This window comes from Ambystoma mexicanum, chromosome 2p, assembly GCF_040938575.1.
Source record: "Ambystoma mexicanum isolate Mex_15411 chromosome 2p, UKY_AmexF1_1, whole genome shotgun sequence".
NCBI classification, from domain to species: domain Eukaryota; kingdom Metazoa; phylum Chordata; class Amphibia; order Caudata; family Ambystomatidae; genus Ambystoma; species Ambystoma mexicanum.
This window is the reverse complement of record NC_090923.1, coordinates 164,134,819-164,153,732: the sequence shown is the minus strand read 5'-3', so window position 1 is coordinate 164,153,732 and position 18,914 is coordinate 164,134,819. Positions and strand designations below refer to the sequence as shown.

The following is an 18,914-nucleotide window of genomic DNA, read 5'->3' as shown; positions in this document are numbered from 1 at the left end:
GACTCCGTTAACATTGTGCAGCAGTAAAATACATGCATTTGTTCTGAATTCTCAGTTTGTTCCCCACACTTATAACATAATTCATAAGTTCAAATTTAAAGGGAGGCACAACATAAGTTGAATCTAAAAATCCTTTGAAACTTTGAATTGTGCACTCTGATTTGAACGCGACTGGTTTCATAACACCATATTTTAAATGTGCTTTTATGTGCAATTGTGTGTAACTGAGCATTTTGGTAAGCTCAGCAGCATTCAACAATGTAACTTCTTGGAACGTTAGAAAACGCTCACATTTGTCTGGCTCTGTGCTGCGTGAGTTTGATTGCCGCATTGCCCATATACTTGCCTGCAAAACTACATATCCCAACAGCACTAGAGCTGCTGAAATAGAAACGTCAGGTGCGTCAGCGCCGGCGCTTCCGAGACGGTGCCGGTCTACGCCGGTCCACGGCGGACATCGGCTATCGGCCCACCACCCTGTCCGTTTCTCTGCTCCATTCCGTTGGTGAACAAAGGTAAAAATGGGATTTCCAAATATTTTGCACTTACTTGCTGACGCCAACTGGCTGCAGAACGAACAATATTGATGTATACTAGAGAACCGCTGCCTCTTGACTCAACACAACCTCTTAGAAGCACACCACCCAAACTAAAGACAAAAGACAAGTTCATTGAGAAGCATGCTAAACTTACCGGGACTGAGATCCTCGAACAACCTAAGACTCTCCCTAATTCAGATGCTATTAAAATTGTATTGCTAAATACTAGATCTTTGAACAAACACACACAAGATGTCCATGATTACATCATCTCAGACAATCTAGACATTCTTTTCCTTACTGAGACCTGGCTACAGGAACCTACTGGCCCGATTATTAGTACAGCTATCCCTCCCAATTATAACATCCACTTTGAAAATAGATTAATAGGCAAGGGAGGTGGAGTAACCATAATAGCCAGACAAGGCTTAAAACTCTTCACCTCACCCATTCAATGTCCGGGATGCGAAGTCCTTCACCTCAAACTTACTCCCTCCCAGAACAACTGCATTAATTTCATTACCATCTATAGACCACCATCTCTTATCTCTGACTTTAATGACGACCTTTGCCATATATTAAACAACCTTAAAGGCAAGAATACTGGCACAGTACTCCTAGGTGATCTAAACAGATGACGGGGCAACCCTTCCGACAAAGAGGCTATTGGCCTAGAAAAAAATCTCTCTAACATCAGCTACTCGATTGCTAATAATGGCCCCACCATCAAATCTAACAACCAACTTGATTGGATCATCACAAACAATGTTGACTTCACAGTAACAAATACACAGCCCTGTATTTGGAGAGATCACTATAAAAATCGAAGCCACATTATCTTTGTCCTTCAAAAAAACCTACCTTGATAATCTGCCCAAATTAATCCAGAGCACAAACTTCAAGACAATTACGCCAGACATTCTCGCAGGGGATCACATACATTATGGATAAAACCACAGATGACGACCCCTGTGACCTTATCATAACTACTTATAACAACCACTTTCAAGAGCTTCTGGACAAGAAGGCCCCACTCAAAAACAAACAAGCTCGCCCCAACTCTAACCACCAAAATTGGTATACTGCCGAACTAGACACCCTTAAAACAGCCAAAAGGAAACTTGAAAGACAGTGGCTTAAAACCCCTACAGAATCCAATAAAGATAAATGGAAGAAATCTGACACATTGTATAAAACTAAAATAACAAACAAAGACAAACTATTACAATGAGAAAATTACCGGTGCATCCAACTCCATGGGAAAATTGTTCCAAATTTTAAAAACCTTTGAAAAGCCACCCACTCTCACCCCACCTTTCCAGCCAACCATGACGGATTGCGAAAAAGTTCAAACTGCCTTCTCACAAAAGATTCTAAAAGCTAGAGACACCATCTTAAATTGAAAAGTCATAGATACTCCTCTTACCCTTAACAAGGCTGACCTTGAAGTTAATGCATCCAAATTTCAGTTCACACCTATCTCACCAGAAATCATCATGAAATCACCATGAAATCAACCAACCTGAATACCCTTTCTAATATGAATTGTACCTCATGCCCCGAAAACATATTACCCCCCAAATTCATCCTAGATAACGCAGGAATTTTCTCACCCTTTCTATGGCGCATGACAAACTCATCATTTAGAGACCAGAATGTTCCCACCAGCATAAAAACAGTTACACCATTGGTGAAAAAGCCTGGTTTGGACCAGCAAGATCCAGCCAATCTTCGACCTATTACAAATACTAATTTCTTGTTGAAGATTCTTGATAAAATAGCTACGCACCAGCTCCAAGAGTACGTGGACAAGCACGACTTATTACACCCCCAGCAATATGGATTCAGAAGTGCACATAGCACTGAATCAGCACTACTTGACCTTCAATCCAAAATGCTGAGTATCTTAGACAAAACAAAGGCCGGCCTGCTCATCCTCCTGGACCTCTCGGCAGCGTTCGATTTACTAGATCATGGGAAGCTCCGAGAGGCCCTAGGAAAAGCAGGAAACTGCTCTGATGAAGCCATTAAATGGATATCCTCCTTTTTGGAGGACAGAAACTCCAAAATCACCTCGGGCGGACATTCCACTAATTCTAACTCTGTGGATTGCGGCGTCCCACAGGGAGCTAGCTTCTCCCCTCTCCTTTTTAATTTATACATTCGTTGTCTCTGCGCCCTCCTCTCACAGTTGGGGATTTATTTTACTAATTTCGCAGACGACACACAATTGATCATTGAACTTTGTGGTGACCATGCCACAGACAACAGCAGACTGTCAGCCATCTATAACACCATAGAGAGTTGGATGAAAGCTCACTGGATGTGCCTGAATGGTTCAAAAACAGAACTCATGACATTTGGCTCCACAAAAGCTCTATCTAATCTAAGCCCTGCCTATTCCACATTTAACATCAAAGACTCCAACATCGCAGTCACAAACAAAGTTAAAACACTTGGCATGTACCTGCAATCCTCTCTGGGATCGGAGGCACAGGTCACATATCTTAAAAGAAACTGCCAGTACTATCAGAGACTACTATGGCGTATTAGGCAATTCCGCAACACCATAAATAGCGCCACCATCGCTAGACCCACCATCCTGTCCCGAATCGATTATGGAAATGGATTGATGCTTGGGTCCAGCAACAACTGCATTAAACAATGCCAAATCATTCAAAACAACGCAGTTAGATCCATCACTAGGAAACCCAAGCATGATCATATTACTCAAGACAGAATAGGCCTCCATTGGCTCGCCATAGAGGAGTGCATTAAATTCAAATCCTTGACGTTGGGCCATCGCTGCTTATACGGCTCGGCTCCATCATACCTCAAAAAGGAATTCAACTGGTACGAACCTAGCCGATGTTTAAGATCAGCTAAACAAGGGCTACTCAAATCCAGCCATACCAAAGTAAAAGACTTGGCAGGGCCTTTCCCACCAAGGCAATTGCTCTCTGGAATGAGCTTCCGGCTAATCTTAGGCTGGAAAGTAACTATCTTTCCTTTAGAAAGCAGCTGAAAACATTACTCTTTCGGTAATCTGCTACAATCTCAGCTTCGGACTCAACGAGTCCTTCTCCTCTCTGTTTTACCTAGTCCCGTGATCTCTTCAGTCTTCGTGTTTCTGTCGCGCCCTGATGCTTGCGAGCTGCGGCGCGTTATAAATATATAAATATATAAATAAAATAAAATAAAAGATCACAATCATAAACTTAATTAAAAAAGCGGGGAAAGAGGAAGTTTTCACCCTGGTGTTCGCTTAATTCTGTAAGAAAACAGTTAAGTGTAATTGTCATTGCAGTAAGATTGCATTTCAACATCCTATACGAGATATATAGGGGGTTGAGATCTTTTGAGATCTTTTACCTCCTTTGTGTGCTTATGGAAGAAAATCTAAGGTGCTGTGACTTTTGCTGAATGATGTTTAAGGTTTTCTAAAGTGTTTGGATGGGTACATAAACAACAGCACCTTTCCAAGAGGTGTAGTCTCCCAACGCCAATTGGCACAGAGGGCGTTGTAGCCCCTCTGGAGTACAACCCTCTTGCATTGATGCAATTTATGAGATATATTAGCCAGATCTACAACAAGGAAGGCAAATGTATATCCTTAAGGATGCAACCCATAGACTCCAGAGAGGAAAGGGACTTCCCCAGGGCAATTTTACGGTGATGGTGACGCCATCCGAGGACTGGCCTCGGACCGTCAGGATGCCAGCAGTCTTGGCAGCTCACCTTAGCTAGATATCATCCCAGCTCGAACTCGGGCTAGACCTCAAGAATCTTTCCAGAGATTGAGGACCAAGATTGCTGATACCCTAGGGTTATCAGAACCATTCAGACTCAAAGTCCAGTTTGAGTTAACAGACAGTTTGGACTAGGAACCCAAGAGGGAGAACTTGATACCTTTCAATGTAGCTGGGGAAACTCTGATTCTGGAGGTGTCGTAAAAAGGCCCGCCTCTATACCTGCAGTTGACAAAGATGGCAAGGAAACATTGTTGAGCTCCATCGTATCTAGTCTTTTTGTCTACCCATGCCTCTTTCAAGAGCTTGGTGGTTCAGGTTGAGAATGTGAACCTGAAGACATCTATCTCTCCTACTATTCTGCAGAGAGTAAGAGACTGGACACCTGGGGAAAGAAGGTGCTTGTCTTTGGCAGCCTTGCTCTCCACCTCCTTCGCCCTGACAAAGTTGACTTGCAGTCTTTGGTCTACGGGAGCCATTGCGGCGTAACGCATCACTGAGGGGATATAAGAGCAGGTGTTTTGCCAATGTTACAGGATGGCAGGGAGGCTTCACACCAGATCCTACATTCGGGTCTTGACACAGCTGACTGTTGGACGCTCCATGAGTACGGTGGTTCCATGTCACTGATGGATGAGGACATCAGGCTTTGCACAGCATGTACAGGAAAAGCTACTGGATATGGCCTTAGTTCCAAGCCTCCAAGGTGATGGCAAAGTCTTGGGGTTTGACAGTGCAACAGCATTCTGCGCCTTACACAAGTGATCAGCGCAGTTACATTAACAAATGAAGATATAACGAAAGAAAAATAACGACAAAGAATAATTAAATTGTTTTCCCCTGGCTAAAAAACCACCCCAACCACTTCCCCACAAGATTTAACCCTTTACCCCACCCCCACATATATTTGTTATTTTTTCGTTATTTATTCCTCGTTATAAAGACTATACTGTCAGGGCTTACATCCCTCTGCTGCCTACGCCCCATGTGGAAGAGGTCAGGCGGCCCATGGGAGACTGCAGGGAAGACGCTCTCCAGGAGGAAGAGGTAAAGCTGCCACTAGATATTTTAACAGCAGCAGTTGCGTCGCCTCGGCCACCCAGGGTGTAAAACCTCTGAGGATTCTGCCATAAGCCCCCTGTGAGAGGCAGAGCGAAGAAAAGGTCTCAAATTACATCCAAAGCTTGGGCCTAATGGGTGGCTCTGCAGGATTACGGTCTTGCTTTCATGGTCATCTGGACCACTTTCTTTACACCACCATTTTACCACCAGACCCCATCCTTTTGGAGGAGGACCGTCAGTTTCTCCCAAAGAGTGCAATAAACTGGTTCCACCCTCAGTACGAGCATGGGTTGGTACTCAACTGGTTCTGAAGAAAGACTCAGGGCTTGCACCCAATACTCATTTGAGGTTTCTGAATGTGTACCTGTGAAAGGCAAATTCAAGATAGTATCTCTAGCCAAGATCCTCCAAGTGTTCGATCTGCAGCACTGTTTGATGTCACTGGACCTTCAGGATTCCTACTTCCAGAGGCCCATTCATCGAAAAGCACAGGAAGTGCCCCAGGTTCACTGTTGATCAACATCACTACCAGTTCCGAGTCCTGCCATTCGGCCTTTCTTCAGCACCCAGAGATTTCACCAAGCTGCTGGCAGTGGTAGCAGTTTGCCTTAGGATCCGTGCGCGCTCCGCAGACCAGACGTGTTTTGCACGTACAGCATGTTGAACTGCTTGGGCTTTCCCCATAACTTAATAAAAGTCACATGTTTAGCCGTCCAAGTCCCTCAGAATTATTTATATTTGTATTTATTTTATTTGTATTGCGCACCAGGCATCTGGGCGCATAGATTCAAAGGTATACATAGTTACAAAGCAAGCAGTACAGAGAAGTGAGAGTTGACATAATTCGCTTAGTAGGGCAGCAAAATATACAGGATATACAGAAGGTAGAATACACATAGGAAATTATATACAGTGAAGGCACAGTTTATATACAAGCAAGTAATCATAGTACATTGAAGATAAGATGGTGAGAGTTAAGCTCATGTAGGGGTGTGGTCCTGGGTAAAGAGCCCAGTTTTAGCATTACTTTTGAATGTTAAGTAAGAGGGTTCAGTTCTAAGTGCATTGTGAGGTGTATTCCAGAGTCGGGCCGTGAGGACTGGGAAGCTAGACCCTCTGGATTTTTGCAACTTAAATTTGGGCGTGGATAAGGTGTGAGCATGAGCTGATCTCAGTGGGCGGGATGAGGAGTGAGCAGTAAAGCGGTTGGCTAAATAGGCAGGGACCAAATTGAATTGGCACTTATGGGTCAGTATGAGAGTTTTGTGGGATATTCTGTGCGTGACAGGGAGCCAGTGAAGACTATGCCTGGTGTCACAGATGTGGGCCTTTCTATGAATGTTAAGGGCAGCTCTTCTTGCGTTATTCTGTGATACCTGTAGCTTGTTGATATTCCTTTGGTTAGTCCAGAGATATAGGGCATTGCAATAGTCAATTTTGGCCACGAGTGTTCTAGCCAGGGTAATGCAGTCGGCTGCAGTCAGGAATGGCCTCCATGCGGTGATGAGTTTGCATGTGTATGCTGATGCTGAAACCACTGCATTAGTTTGTCTTGTGAGGGATTATTTGGGTCAAAAGTAGGCTTTTTTCATGAGAGGGATGTCCCAGGCATCTTTTAGATTATCAGGGATTATTCCAGATTTAAAAGAGGCATTAATAAAAGTGGTGATGAAAGGGGCAAGATCATGTGCTGCTTCTTTTCTTTAATGATAGGGGTGGGACGGGAGTCGCCTTGACAGTTAGATGGTTTCCGTTTTTTAATGATATTTTCCACCTCAGCAATAGAATTATCAGGGTGGTCTTGGACACCTACCTGAGCAGAGCCTTTCTGCCCGAGTGTCAAACATGTCAGGCGATGGTTTATGTCCTCCAATTCCTGTGACAAGTTCCTGCCCCAGACTTCCTGCGTCGGCTGGGTCTCATGACTTCATGAATTCATGTGGTCCTGGAGGCGTGGCTATACCGGAGGTCACTTCAATGGCTACTCCACTGCCAGTGGTCACAGTTTCAGAGATGTCAGATCTTCTGCAGGTATTGAGTGGCTTGAGCCCTTGTATGGTGGTCCCTGAGGGACAGCCTGCTGAAAGGCATGTTGTTCCGCCCACCATGGCCTCAGGTGACTATAGACATGGATGTATTCCTGACAAGTTGGTCTGCTCACCTGTTGGACCAGACTGTGAGCAGACTGTGGTCTCCCTCAGAGTATCGTGAGCACATTAATTTGCTAGAGCTATGGGCGATCAGGAAGGCCCAGGTCGCCTTCCTCCCCTCTGTGAAAAGGAAATGAACGCAGACAGATACCATAGTGACCATGGACAACCTCAACAAAAAAGGTGGTGTCTTTAGTCCTTTGCAGAGAAGCAATAAGACTGGATCTGGATAACGACATCTCGCAGACGGCTGCCCATCTTGCCACGACGGGGACTGTCATAGCGGATGCCTTGAGCAGACAGAATTTGGCCTCCCACGAGTGGCGGCTCTGCTAGGACGTTCTAGAAGAGATTTCCTCCCGTTGGGGCATTCTCCACGTGGATCACTACACGGCCAATGTGTACCAGAAGTGCGATTTATTCAACTCCATGAAATGTCCTCGTCAGGGCGCTCTGATGGACACATTCTCCTAGTTGACGTTCAACATCCTTTATGCGCTCCCGTCTTTCCACTGGTTCTCAGGCGACCGAGTCTGTTTGGGACATGTTGATCTTGATTGCTCTGGAATGGGCCCGGAGGACATGGTGCTCAGAGTTGATGGACATGCCCACCTGCCCCTCCCTGGCGCCTTCGGAGGAGAGTGGTCCTACTCTCCCAGTCGGAGTGGCAGGTCCTCCACACATACCTGATCAGCCAGAACCTTCATGCGTGGCTACTGAGAACCGAGATACAAGAAGTGGAACTTGTCAGACGACATGCTGGATGTGCTTCTTTCAGCCCGGAGACCCGCCACTAAGTCAATGGGCCTCATTCCGAGGTTGGAGGTAACCATGGTACTATTAGCTATCTCCAAAGAGAAGTTGAGATTGAGAGCTTTCTTCCTCCCAAAGGTGATCTCAGAATTTAATTTCCCCCAAAAGATCCATCTTCCTGTATTTTTTCCTCGCCCCAACTTTCAAATGCAGAGGAGCGATTCCATTGACTGGACCCGATGCAGGCCCTCAGCTACTATTTCTCTTGGACGAGTGACGTCAGGAAAGATGACCAGCTCTTTGTAGGTTATGCTGGTGCCTGTGCGGCAGGTCTGTGACCAAACAGTCCTTATCAATGTGGATCATTCTCTGCATCTCGGAAAGCTATGATCTGGCTGGGAAGGATGTGCCTCAGGGTGTCAGCACATTCTAGCAGAGGACTGATTGCCACCTCTGTCCTGCAGAGAGACGGGTTCCTGTTCTGGACATTTGCCAGGTGGCTACGTGGGCCACCAAAGTTTGCCAAACATTACTGCTTGGATTCCAGGACAGGGCAGAATGCCTGTTTTGGTAGGGAAATCATCCAGAGCTTTCTGGTATAGGTGGTGTCCTTGCTCTCCTCCCTCTTACAGGTTCTGTACTGATATGCAAGTCTATCATAGATGAGGAATCCTTATGAGGAATCCATTAGAAGAGCAAATTACTTAACCCTCAGTAATTTTCTTTTTGATGGATGTTCCTCCTATGGATTCCACATTGGCCACCCTACCTTCCCAACTTAGTAGTACACCTTTGGTTCTGAAGCCCCTTAGTGTCATAATTCTAGGGAAAAAGAAAGGGATTGAGGTCATGGCGCCTCGATGTATACTGGCCCTGATGTCATGTCTAGCGCAGGGCATGTAAAGGCGTCAGGCGGAGCAATAAGGAGCAGCACTGAGCCGCCTGGTGGCAGGAAAGTTTCAGAAGCTCAGCTGCGCTGCAGATATGATTTCATAGATGAAGAATACGTCGGAGAAACAGGCACCAGAATGAACATTACAGAGAGATAAGAAATGTGTTCTTGTCTGAACCAAATAAAGGTACCATAGTCATTGAATGTCTACTTGCCCTTGCCGATGCCAGTTTAACTTATTGCAAAGTTTTTTTTAGCAATAATGTGAACATTACTGTAACTTTTGGTTCCGGAGTCCCTTTCAGTATGACTGTCAGGCAGACAAGAGTGCCTTCGAGCAAATGCGTCTTTCAGGGAAACTGGTGCATCCAGATACTGAACAGTTGCAACAACCTTGTTCATAGTTTTAAGAAAGGACCCGTTATTGGAGTGACTTATGGTTGAAGGCTTAACTTTAAACGTAAAAAAACAAAGCCGAAGAAAAGTATTTTGAAAGCTGTACTAGTTGGCTTCACCAGTGTGATTATGGAGTCTATTGTAAAGTCCTCAGTGGAACCAAGCAGGGCTAAGGAGTAATCAGAGGCTTGGGTCGTTCCATTTAATGTTTGCCCACATTAGCTCGCATAAGGATCTTTTTTTTAATTAGAGACCAAACCCAGGCCAAGCTGTTATGGTTATGCACTTGGTACAGGCTTCAGATACAGTTTTGGATACTTATTGTAACTTAAAGGCATTGTTTTGCCAAATGTTTGATTGATGCAATGTGGTTGTTCCTGCTGAAGAAACACACTCTTGCAACAGGGGACCATGGATGCTTTGTCATACCGTACTAGGGTTAGGGAGTTAGCTGCCAAGACTAAGTTTGCCTGAGAACACTCAATACACCCTCTTTAGAAAAGACGTGAAGGAAGACAAATGATCAACAGGTTTGAATAGTTTATCTGCCGATCTTTCAGAGATCAATGTTACTAGATTGAGTGAGGAGTTCAAGCATAAGAAGGAGCACAAAAAGAAAAAGTGGTAGAAACATTATTTTTGATTATCTTTGGTGTGGCATAACTGTGCAGTGCTGAGGGAGCTGGGGCCCTTGGGGTGGTGGTGGTGGTGGGGGAGGGGAGAAGAGTCTCTGCTCAAAATGGTTTAGAGGATATGGTTACTAAAGCCTCCTGTGTCCTCATCCTTTATTTGAACTGAGGAGTGATCGAATTGAGGTGTCCTGTAACTAGAGTCTACTGATTGTTGCAGCCACACTGTTGGTGGTTTGCTGGCTATGAACTTATACTCAACCTCCAAGGGGTTTTTCTTTGCGTTGAGACTCCCTCTCACCACCATCAGTTTTCCCATGTATACACTCAGTCCCATCATGTAGGTCCTACTGAGAGGTGTAGGGAGGTGTGGCTTTGGGGAAATGCTGTCCCTTTCAGATAAACCTCTAGTACGGCATAAATCAGGTGCATCTAAATACTGACAATATATGGCAGGCTTAATTGTGGGTTGTCCCGGATTATTACTGCACCAAGGGTGCTATTCAAATAGAGCAGAACTGCATGCAGGCATCCTCTGGGCATGTCCTGAGGAAACATTGGAGCCATGCTTTGCAAGGATAAACAAAGCAAATCACAAACCGTGAGAATAAGCAGGCCACAGCCAACTTAGTTGGCAGGTAGCCACGTCCCTACTAACATTTATATAAGGCAGAATCAAAATAGAAGATCACATAATTTAAATGTTGAGGAAGAAACAACAGTCTCTGAAAGCAAAGGAATAGTATAAAAGCTCCATAGGCATACCGAGTGATCTCACTTGCAGATTGGTCCTCTTCATTGCTTTCTGAAGTGTCCCCATTGAGCGACTCACTAAGGTTGGCAAGAGAGGTCACCACATTTGCTAACGTGCCCAGTGCCCCCTGGCTCGTCTCTGCCTGCCCAAGAACGAAATAGAGTTACCAGCAATATTACATTAAAGATTATTTTTTAAATCACGCAAAACGTACACAGTTCTCGACTAAAAAGAGCACAGATAAAAAGTAAGATAATATCTCAAAATGAGTGCCTGTATATAATCTAAACAATACACAGAAATCAAACTTTACCTTACAATCCGATGCCAGGTGAACTGTTCCATCCTCGCGTATTAAAGGCTGCTGAATATTCACTAGCATTCCAGGATCAAGTAGCCCTGCCTGCCTGATGGAGACATACTGTATGAGTCAACAAACAAGCAGCTTACATGGATTATAAATGTAGCAATACAAATTGCGGTTATAATAAAAGCAGCAAAATGCACAACGCAGAGAAAGAAAAATGTTACTCGCCTATACCAATAGTTTTGCATTTGGATATCTGATCTAGATTTAAAGGCTTGCCATAATTTGCTAACTAGTCAATGGGTTAAAGCATTGCACAAATGTGTAATATGTTGAGATTTACATGAGGAGTATCACAGGGCTCCCGTAGAAACAATCTCATAATGCCAAACTCCAAGGAAATCATATCATATTGTTTATATACATAAATACTTATAACCCAAAGTGTGATTTGCTGGGTTGATGCCACGTGTTAGGTCAGGTTCAATGATTATATTAGGTCAGAAATTATTTAAAAGTTTCTATTTGCTATTTTGAAGAGTCCCCCTAAACCTTTTACTGTTTTGTTTTGTTCTCCGCTTTCTTTTTTCAGTCAAAGGGACTTCTAGTGAAGACCCCTTGCAGTTGTAATTCCTTTTTGGCATTCAGCACTTAGTGGTCCATTTGGCTACATGGGCAATGGTGCTTTGTAAAGGCATTTTTCAGAAATCTTCTGGCGAGGGGTTCAAAAAGGTGTGTGTATGCATGTATGGTGTTTCTACCAAGTTCATTCGAACTCTTACGGTGGTAAATGTGGCAGAGCAGTTGGCTTCCCCTTAGGAGAGGAGCAGACCAAAACCTAGGTACAGTTAGTGTCCAACACAACTAGAACTTTTGCAAGGAGTACATCAAAAGATGTCCAGGAGATTCGACTGGATGTCTGGAGTGAACCCTGAGGTCTTCATCCATGAGTGCCTCCTGATGACTGTGGAAAATAGTCGGCTATTTCCAGGCCAAACTAGGATCGGACATTGAGGCCTCTCTCCCACCCTTGACAAGGTTGCTAAAACCTTGTTGCGTATCTCCCTGTGTGAAACTCTCAGCTGCCTCAGACAGCATAGTCCAAAGGCCATAGGAAAATGTGACCAGAGTGCAGGATGCACTCACTGTCCGCAGGGCAAGGCTGTCAAAGGCGAATATATTATGCTCACAAGCGTCCAACCTCTTGCTCTCTGTAATTATGGCACTTAAGGGGAGGAAGCTCTTCGATTAAGAGGATGGCACTTGGCAGTTTGAGACACGAGACAATGCTGGAGATAGGAATCTACAAACACGCATTTTGGCATGGGTGAAAGGGCAAACAACAGGAATTGGGACCCTTGTGGCTTGGATTGGCCTTAGAACTGCAGCTGGTTCTTGATTCCGCCCTACCGGCTCCACACCCTGTAAAAGGAGATTCCCACCCCCACCTTTGGCATGGCCAGGTTACTTGTCTTTCCACACATACTGGAAAATATACCCTTCAATTGAGTAGCATTTATAGACCTATCAGTTCGAATAAGAACTTTGAATATGAATACACAGTAATAAAAAGATACAAGCATATTATAAAAACAGTAATGCCTAAACAAGAACTCTAGTCTCCTATCCCCAGTATCTATATGAAGGCTCTTGACCCGATGATCAGCACCTAACCCATATGTTAGGGAAACAATTTTACACACAAGAAAAATATGTTAAACATCCCTCATGCCTAGAACCCAAATACACATTTATTTGGACACTTAGGGCACTTTATAAGTATTAATGCAGAGGCACATATAAAAATACATACAGCTGCAGAGAGGATGAAACATTAGTATACTCTAGCCAAAGGATTCCAAGAATCAAACATTTCAGAAACAGTTAATCTCTTCATACATTTCATGGAAAAATATACACCTTGTTACTAGATGCAGTTAGTGATTCAAGTATATTTATCATAGCAGAAATGAAAGGAATGATTTTCAAAATGGATATAAAATCAAAGGTAAGTGCAAAAATGATGAAACGTGGTCAGTGCTCAATGAACATTAGAGGATCAAGGGTAAATGTTCAGGGGCAGATAAGTTCCATGTACACTCAGAGTTCAATAAGAATGAATGAGAAAAGTTAAAGGGACACCTCCTTTAGTGGAGGCAAGTCCGCTTGACCCCACAGGTATGGATTGTGCGAAGGGCAACCCCAGGGAAGGCCACAGGAGAGCCCAAAGAAGTGTTCCAGAGGTAAGAAGATGGATCCAGGCACCATAGGAAGAAGCAGCAGAACAGGAGTACCTCCCCCAAGAAAACTCTACAGGGAATGAGGTAAATGCTCGCCTCCAGAGAATCTCTACCAGAGGAACACCAGAAGGTGAGCATCTCAAACAATTACCCACCTCAGGAGCACAGGCAAATGCTCACATTGGCAGTTTTGGCAAAAACTGCTTCAGCAACCCGAAACAAACCAATGAGTGAACGGCTATTTCCACAGGTTCGGTTTACAGGATTTGGTTGCTAGGGACTTGCACCCTGAGCCAAAGAGGATCGAAGTGACTGAAGAAAGGAACAAAGGCTCTTCCCAGGATCTCTACTTTCAAGCCAGGAGTGAAAAATACTGTGAAGGAAACTAAGGGAGTAGAGGGAAAACAGCTCCCAGCAGCAGGGTGAACAAATGAACAAAACATCTCGGCAGCAAACTGTGCCAGCATAGAGACAGTGCGTTGTGGCATACTTGGAAGTCCCAAGCTGAATATCTAGTTCAGACTTTAACCATATTCTGGACTTCTGCAGAGACCAACAACCAATCCGAACATTGTGGTGGTAAACGGCGGGTGGCTGCAGGAAAAATGGCCCATAAACAATTCTGGCAAGGAGGGCTCGACTCAGATGTCATCCTTGTGCGGGGGGACAAACGAAAAAAAAAAAAAAGCTTTGTAACCCCGGGTGCGAGAGCCGCGCAGCGGTCAACAGGAAAAAAAATGTATTTGAGTAAAGTACCCTTGCGCAAGTTCCTTTACACTTTAAAAAAAAAAAAAAAAACACGTTGCAAGTGGAGCGCAATGGGTATACCACTGTCTCCAGAGTTCTGGTTCTCTATAGGCTTGACTACTGCAATAGTCTCTTTCTAAATCTGCCTGCGTAACTGGTCCTGATCATAGCTCTCCAGGACTGAAATCTCTCCATTGGCTCCCAGTGGCTCTCGAGGATTAAGTTGAAATCCCTCTGCATTGTCCACAAGGCCTTCTGGGGCCTGAGGCCTCATTACCGCCTACTCTCTCTTCCAAAATATCTTCCTGGTCGAGCTTTTCGCTCATACGCCTCCAACTCCCTCAGGGTCAGACGCAATGAGCTGGTGCTAGATCTCTTTCTTCAGCTGGGACCTCCCTCTGGAACTGCCTCCCTGAAACCATCTTCGGTTCCTGAAGCACCTCACAACCTTCCCCTTTGCTTCTGCTTTCTCTCCTCTCCTCTGCTGAACTCCTGACTGAAACTTCACTGGTAACCTGGCTACCCTCTGATCTCGGGCCCAGGTCACCCCTCCCCCCAGCTACACTCCTGCATTGCCTTCCAGGGAACTCCTGCACTTGGGGGGCTGTTTTCTGTATCCCTACAGTCTGCACCAGCTCTTGACACTTGATGTCTGCACTTACCTCTGCACTTGCCACCAGCTAGCCGCACTTTTACCTACTCTTTTTATTTATCTTATTTATTTTACTGTTGATCCTATGTTTTGCACTGCCCACTACCCCTCCCCCCCGCACTTTCCCTTTCCCCCCTCCCCTGCACTTGCGCAATATCAATGTCACCTGGGCTAGTATGATTGTTTTCTCTGTCTTCCCTCTGTTCCCCCTACCATGCCTAGCCGCGCTTTGAAACACTTGTGTATAGGCGCGTTATAAATGCCATATCATTTACAGGCGCTATGCTCCGCAATGTCACCCTCACTGCCTGGGCCTTTATGATGGTGCTCCCCGACTAGCAGGGGAGCACCTGTGAACAGTGCCTCCCCCCCATAATTGTAATTATGTCTGTGGGCCCTGGGCACATCAAAGTAACGGCCCTCCCCAAAGCAGGGGAGCACCCAATGTGTTTAGCCCTTCTGGGCTGCATATAAGTGAAGGGGCCACACCCTGTCAGGTGACCCACCTGGGCTCCCCAGGCCACACCTGGCAGACAAGACCCAAGTTGAACAGTGTTGTAGGGGCACCCCACGCTGCATCCGATAGCTGGGCTGCACCTTGCCTACGCAGCCCAGCCCAAGAAAATATTTTGGTGCCCCCACAAACTGTTGCTGCTGTTGGTCTTGCACACAAACTATTACAAGAACAATCTTGAGGTAGCAGAGCCAAGACCAGACACCATCTAACAAGACAGCAGAAGCAAAGACCTTGAGAAAGACCTGGACAGGTTGTCTTGGAAGTAAGGTTTTTATTATATTGTTTTTTTTATACAGTGCATTTTTTAAAGACTCTTACATTTTTTATATATTTAAAAGCACTTTAAAAATATTATTTGTTAGTTACGGAGCTGCTCAGGAAATTGTATATAGTGTGTGATCCCATTTTTGTAAAGAAACTGCTGGCGTACCGTAAGAGAACCCTGATTTTTCCTACCTTCTACACATTCACAGCGCGGCTCACTGGTGTGATCTCGAACCCAGGGAAGTGGGGTTTGCAGACATGAAAGAGGCCGGTCAGGTTAGAAGTTAAGGCATAAAATGTATATTATGTGCCCGCCTACACAGGTCTCCCAATAAGGGGCGTAACATGATCAACCCGCTACAAGCAGATGGGGAAAAACTTCAGTAGACTTCAGGGAGCCTGGATTTGAATCCCCAGAAGCAAAACAAAAACAAAAAAAACACTGTACCTAGACCTATCCAGTATGGTGAACCAGTAGAAGGACTCCGACTACAATTGGTCGGTGTTTCTATGAGGTTTATTCAAATTAAAAGAAAAATGCCCATCTGGCCCATTTCTATGAGGGATGTTGCCTACCTTCTACAACAAAAACCAAGGGTGATCATCAAAGTCCAAAAAAAAAAAAGAGTCCGGAGTACAAATCCCAAGTAACTAACTGGCCCTACCACTAACTGAAAGGAAAAAAAGAGGCTTGCATAAAAGCCTCAAAAATGGAATTCTGCCTGGCCCAACTAGTAGATGACTTGTTCTCAATCTCAAAGTTCTTTTGGAATATATTCACAGTCTGCTTCCAGAGTTGGTTCAAAATACAAATATCCTCTGTATCGCTTTCTATTCCCCCTTTGGAAAAGAGGGTAATTCTTCTTGTGTTACTTCAATTTTTCTCTGTGGTCAAATTCCTCCAGGATTACTTTAAACACACTTCTCTGTATCCCACAAACGTGGCATTGGGTCTCCCCAAAGTTCTGTGGTTCTTTGTATTCAAAACCAATTGTCCTGCCAATCAATAAACATAGGGCTTCTGCCCGCTCAGGGATTACAAGTTCCCATAACCTAGTTGGATCAGCTAGCCTTGTTGCAGAGAGTTCAAAACTCTTTTCCCTTTGTTGCGCCTGTGACGCATGTCCGTCCGACTATCAGATCCTCATATGTCCGTCGGCTTTCCCAGCCTTGACATAAAGCACACGTATCCCCTTCACTCTTTTTAACATAGGCCATGTGCTGGTTCAGTTCTCTTAGGCTCTCGTACTGATGGCTTCTCCCGCTTCGATATACATACAGTGTTCGTCGCTTTCACTCTGTTTTACCTGGGTCGTGTGCCCATTCCATTTTCTCATACTTTCGTACATTTGTTGGTTTCGACAATCTTGGAAACCAGAGTTCATAGACCTCACTAGCGTCCTCGTGTTGAGAGGGTTTACTTCCCTGTCTGTACTCGTCTCGTCTGCAAAGGCACTTGCCGTGTGGACCTCGAGGACCTGGGCTCCCCTCCTTTCTCTGGTCTCGGCGTCGATTGCCGGTCATGCCAGGCTCACTATTGTTCTTCGGTGGTGTGCCAACAGGGTAGACTGTTTTCTTTCCGTCTCCGTTCCTTGCCTGATCGGAGCCTTTTGCTTGGCTTTAGAGCCTGCCTCTTAGCCTTCAGGTAGCGGCTCTCGCTTCTCTCAAGCACGCAGTAGCTCCACAGTTTTGTGTAGGTCGGCCCCCATTGTGTAGTGAGGACTCTTTAGGAGTCTCTCTTCCATTTATAGTTGGCTCTGCTCTTATGCACGTCATCAAAACAAAACAAATTGTGTCCATCTTCTTTGATTATGGCATTAACAGGATGTTCAGCCCTATCTGAAGCCAATAGAGTGCAAGAAGGGTCATTGGTATCTCCTGTTACAAATATAACCAACAAAGTCGTTCCATCATCAATTTAGGCAGAAAGTGTGGAGTTCAATATTGGAATGGAAGTCCATGTCCCCAAGAGGGGAGTCACTCCCAGTGAGGTTCCACTTGCCCAGATGCCTAGGGAGGGTCTTGCTTAGCCGGCTCACCTCCCTAGCCTCAAAGGTGGTGGCTCCCCTCTGGGGAGAAAGGGCGAATTGTACAGAATCGTCACACCCGGTACTGGTTAAAAACAGAAAAAATATAATGTAGCAGATCAACAGACCTGCTTCCCTCTAATTGCAGAACAGGAAACTAAGAGAGCAACAGGGCCAAGCCAAAGCCTAAATACCCTTGCACGAAGTGGCTGGCCAAAGGCCAGCTAGCCAATCACTAAAAGGGGCTGGGAGCAGAGGGTCAGATGATCAACCATATTGGATGGTCAGTAGGTTTACCGCTCAGCATTAGCCACCCCCACAGGAAGTGAGGGGGACAATCCAGGGACCGACACTGGGCTAAACCAGTTAGGACCAATCTGGAGACTGCTATTGTGTGTGCTCACTAAGAGCCCACGTGATTAGAACAGCTATTTTAAGCCTACCTCATTGCAGGATATACAAAGGAAAGCCCTGAAGCACAAAATGGCTGAACACAGGATTGAACAAAAGCCTGTTGATACCCCAATGGCTACCAAAGAGGTACCCTGGTCTTGCAATGCAGATAAATGGCTTGCATTATTGGTGAAGCCAAATCTAAAGCACAGTTGTCACCATCCTACTTGCAAAAACCTTTGCAGGGTGGGTAAGGAACTCATGGTGGCAAGTTGCAACAGTAAAGATAGACACAAGCGATCACAGTTCAAGGGTGTTTATTAAACTGTAGATGCGAGTTGGGAAAACTCCTAATCTAAACCTAAAGCTAAGATGGGAGCAAGCTACAACCATCAAATAATAATAAGGCAGTCCTAGTGGCGTCTAGTCAAAATAAAAGGGCCTATACTAAGAAAAACCTATTGCCAATCATTACGCTAAATACAAATAAAGAGTGTGGGATGAGGTTGAAAAGAAAGAAAGAAGTGTTCACAAATGATAAGTCAGGATGTGGTAGTCAGGGTCTCCCTCCCCCACATTTTGAGCAAGGGCTAAGGTGGGACTCCTGAGCACAGCCCACAATCAAGCTTTCCCAGCACGAGCCAACACTTCTGCTCGCAGCTATCAGAGCCTTCGGTAGTTAAGTCTGTTTTCTATAATAAAGTGTCTTACCGCCGATGACCTGATGTATTCCAAAAATAAAGGTTCCTTTCTGCTTGCACGTCGGGTGATGCCTTCTCACTCTTGGATCCCCGCTTCCAGGCTCAGATCTACCAAAAAGTTCCTTGTAATATCAGTACATTG

At 45.0% G+C, this 18,914-nt stretch overlaps 1 protein-coding gene across 4 annotated transcripts in view; it reads right to left on the bottom strand.

Annotated features, from left to right (window-relative positions):
* The window catches only part of NR2C2 (nuclear receptor subfamily 2 group C member 2), an 818,284-nt gene that overhangs the window by 581,495 nt on the left and 217,875 nt on the right, over nucleotides 1–18,914 (bottom strand). For all 4 annotated transcript variants that reach the window (XM_069643419.1, XM_069643421.1, XM_069643422.1 and 1 more), the window contains 2 exons: nucleotides 11,238–11,331; nucleotides 10,936–11,066 (listed from right to left, as the gene is read on the bottom strand). In XM_069643419.1, the coding sequence (XP_069499520.1) occupies nucleotides 10,936–11,066; nucleotides 11,238–11,331 (225 nt within the window). The remainder of the gene's footprint in view (nucleotides 1–10,935; nucleotides 11,067–11,237; nucleotides 11,332–18,914) is intronic.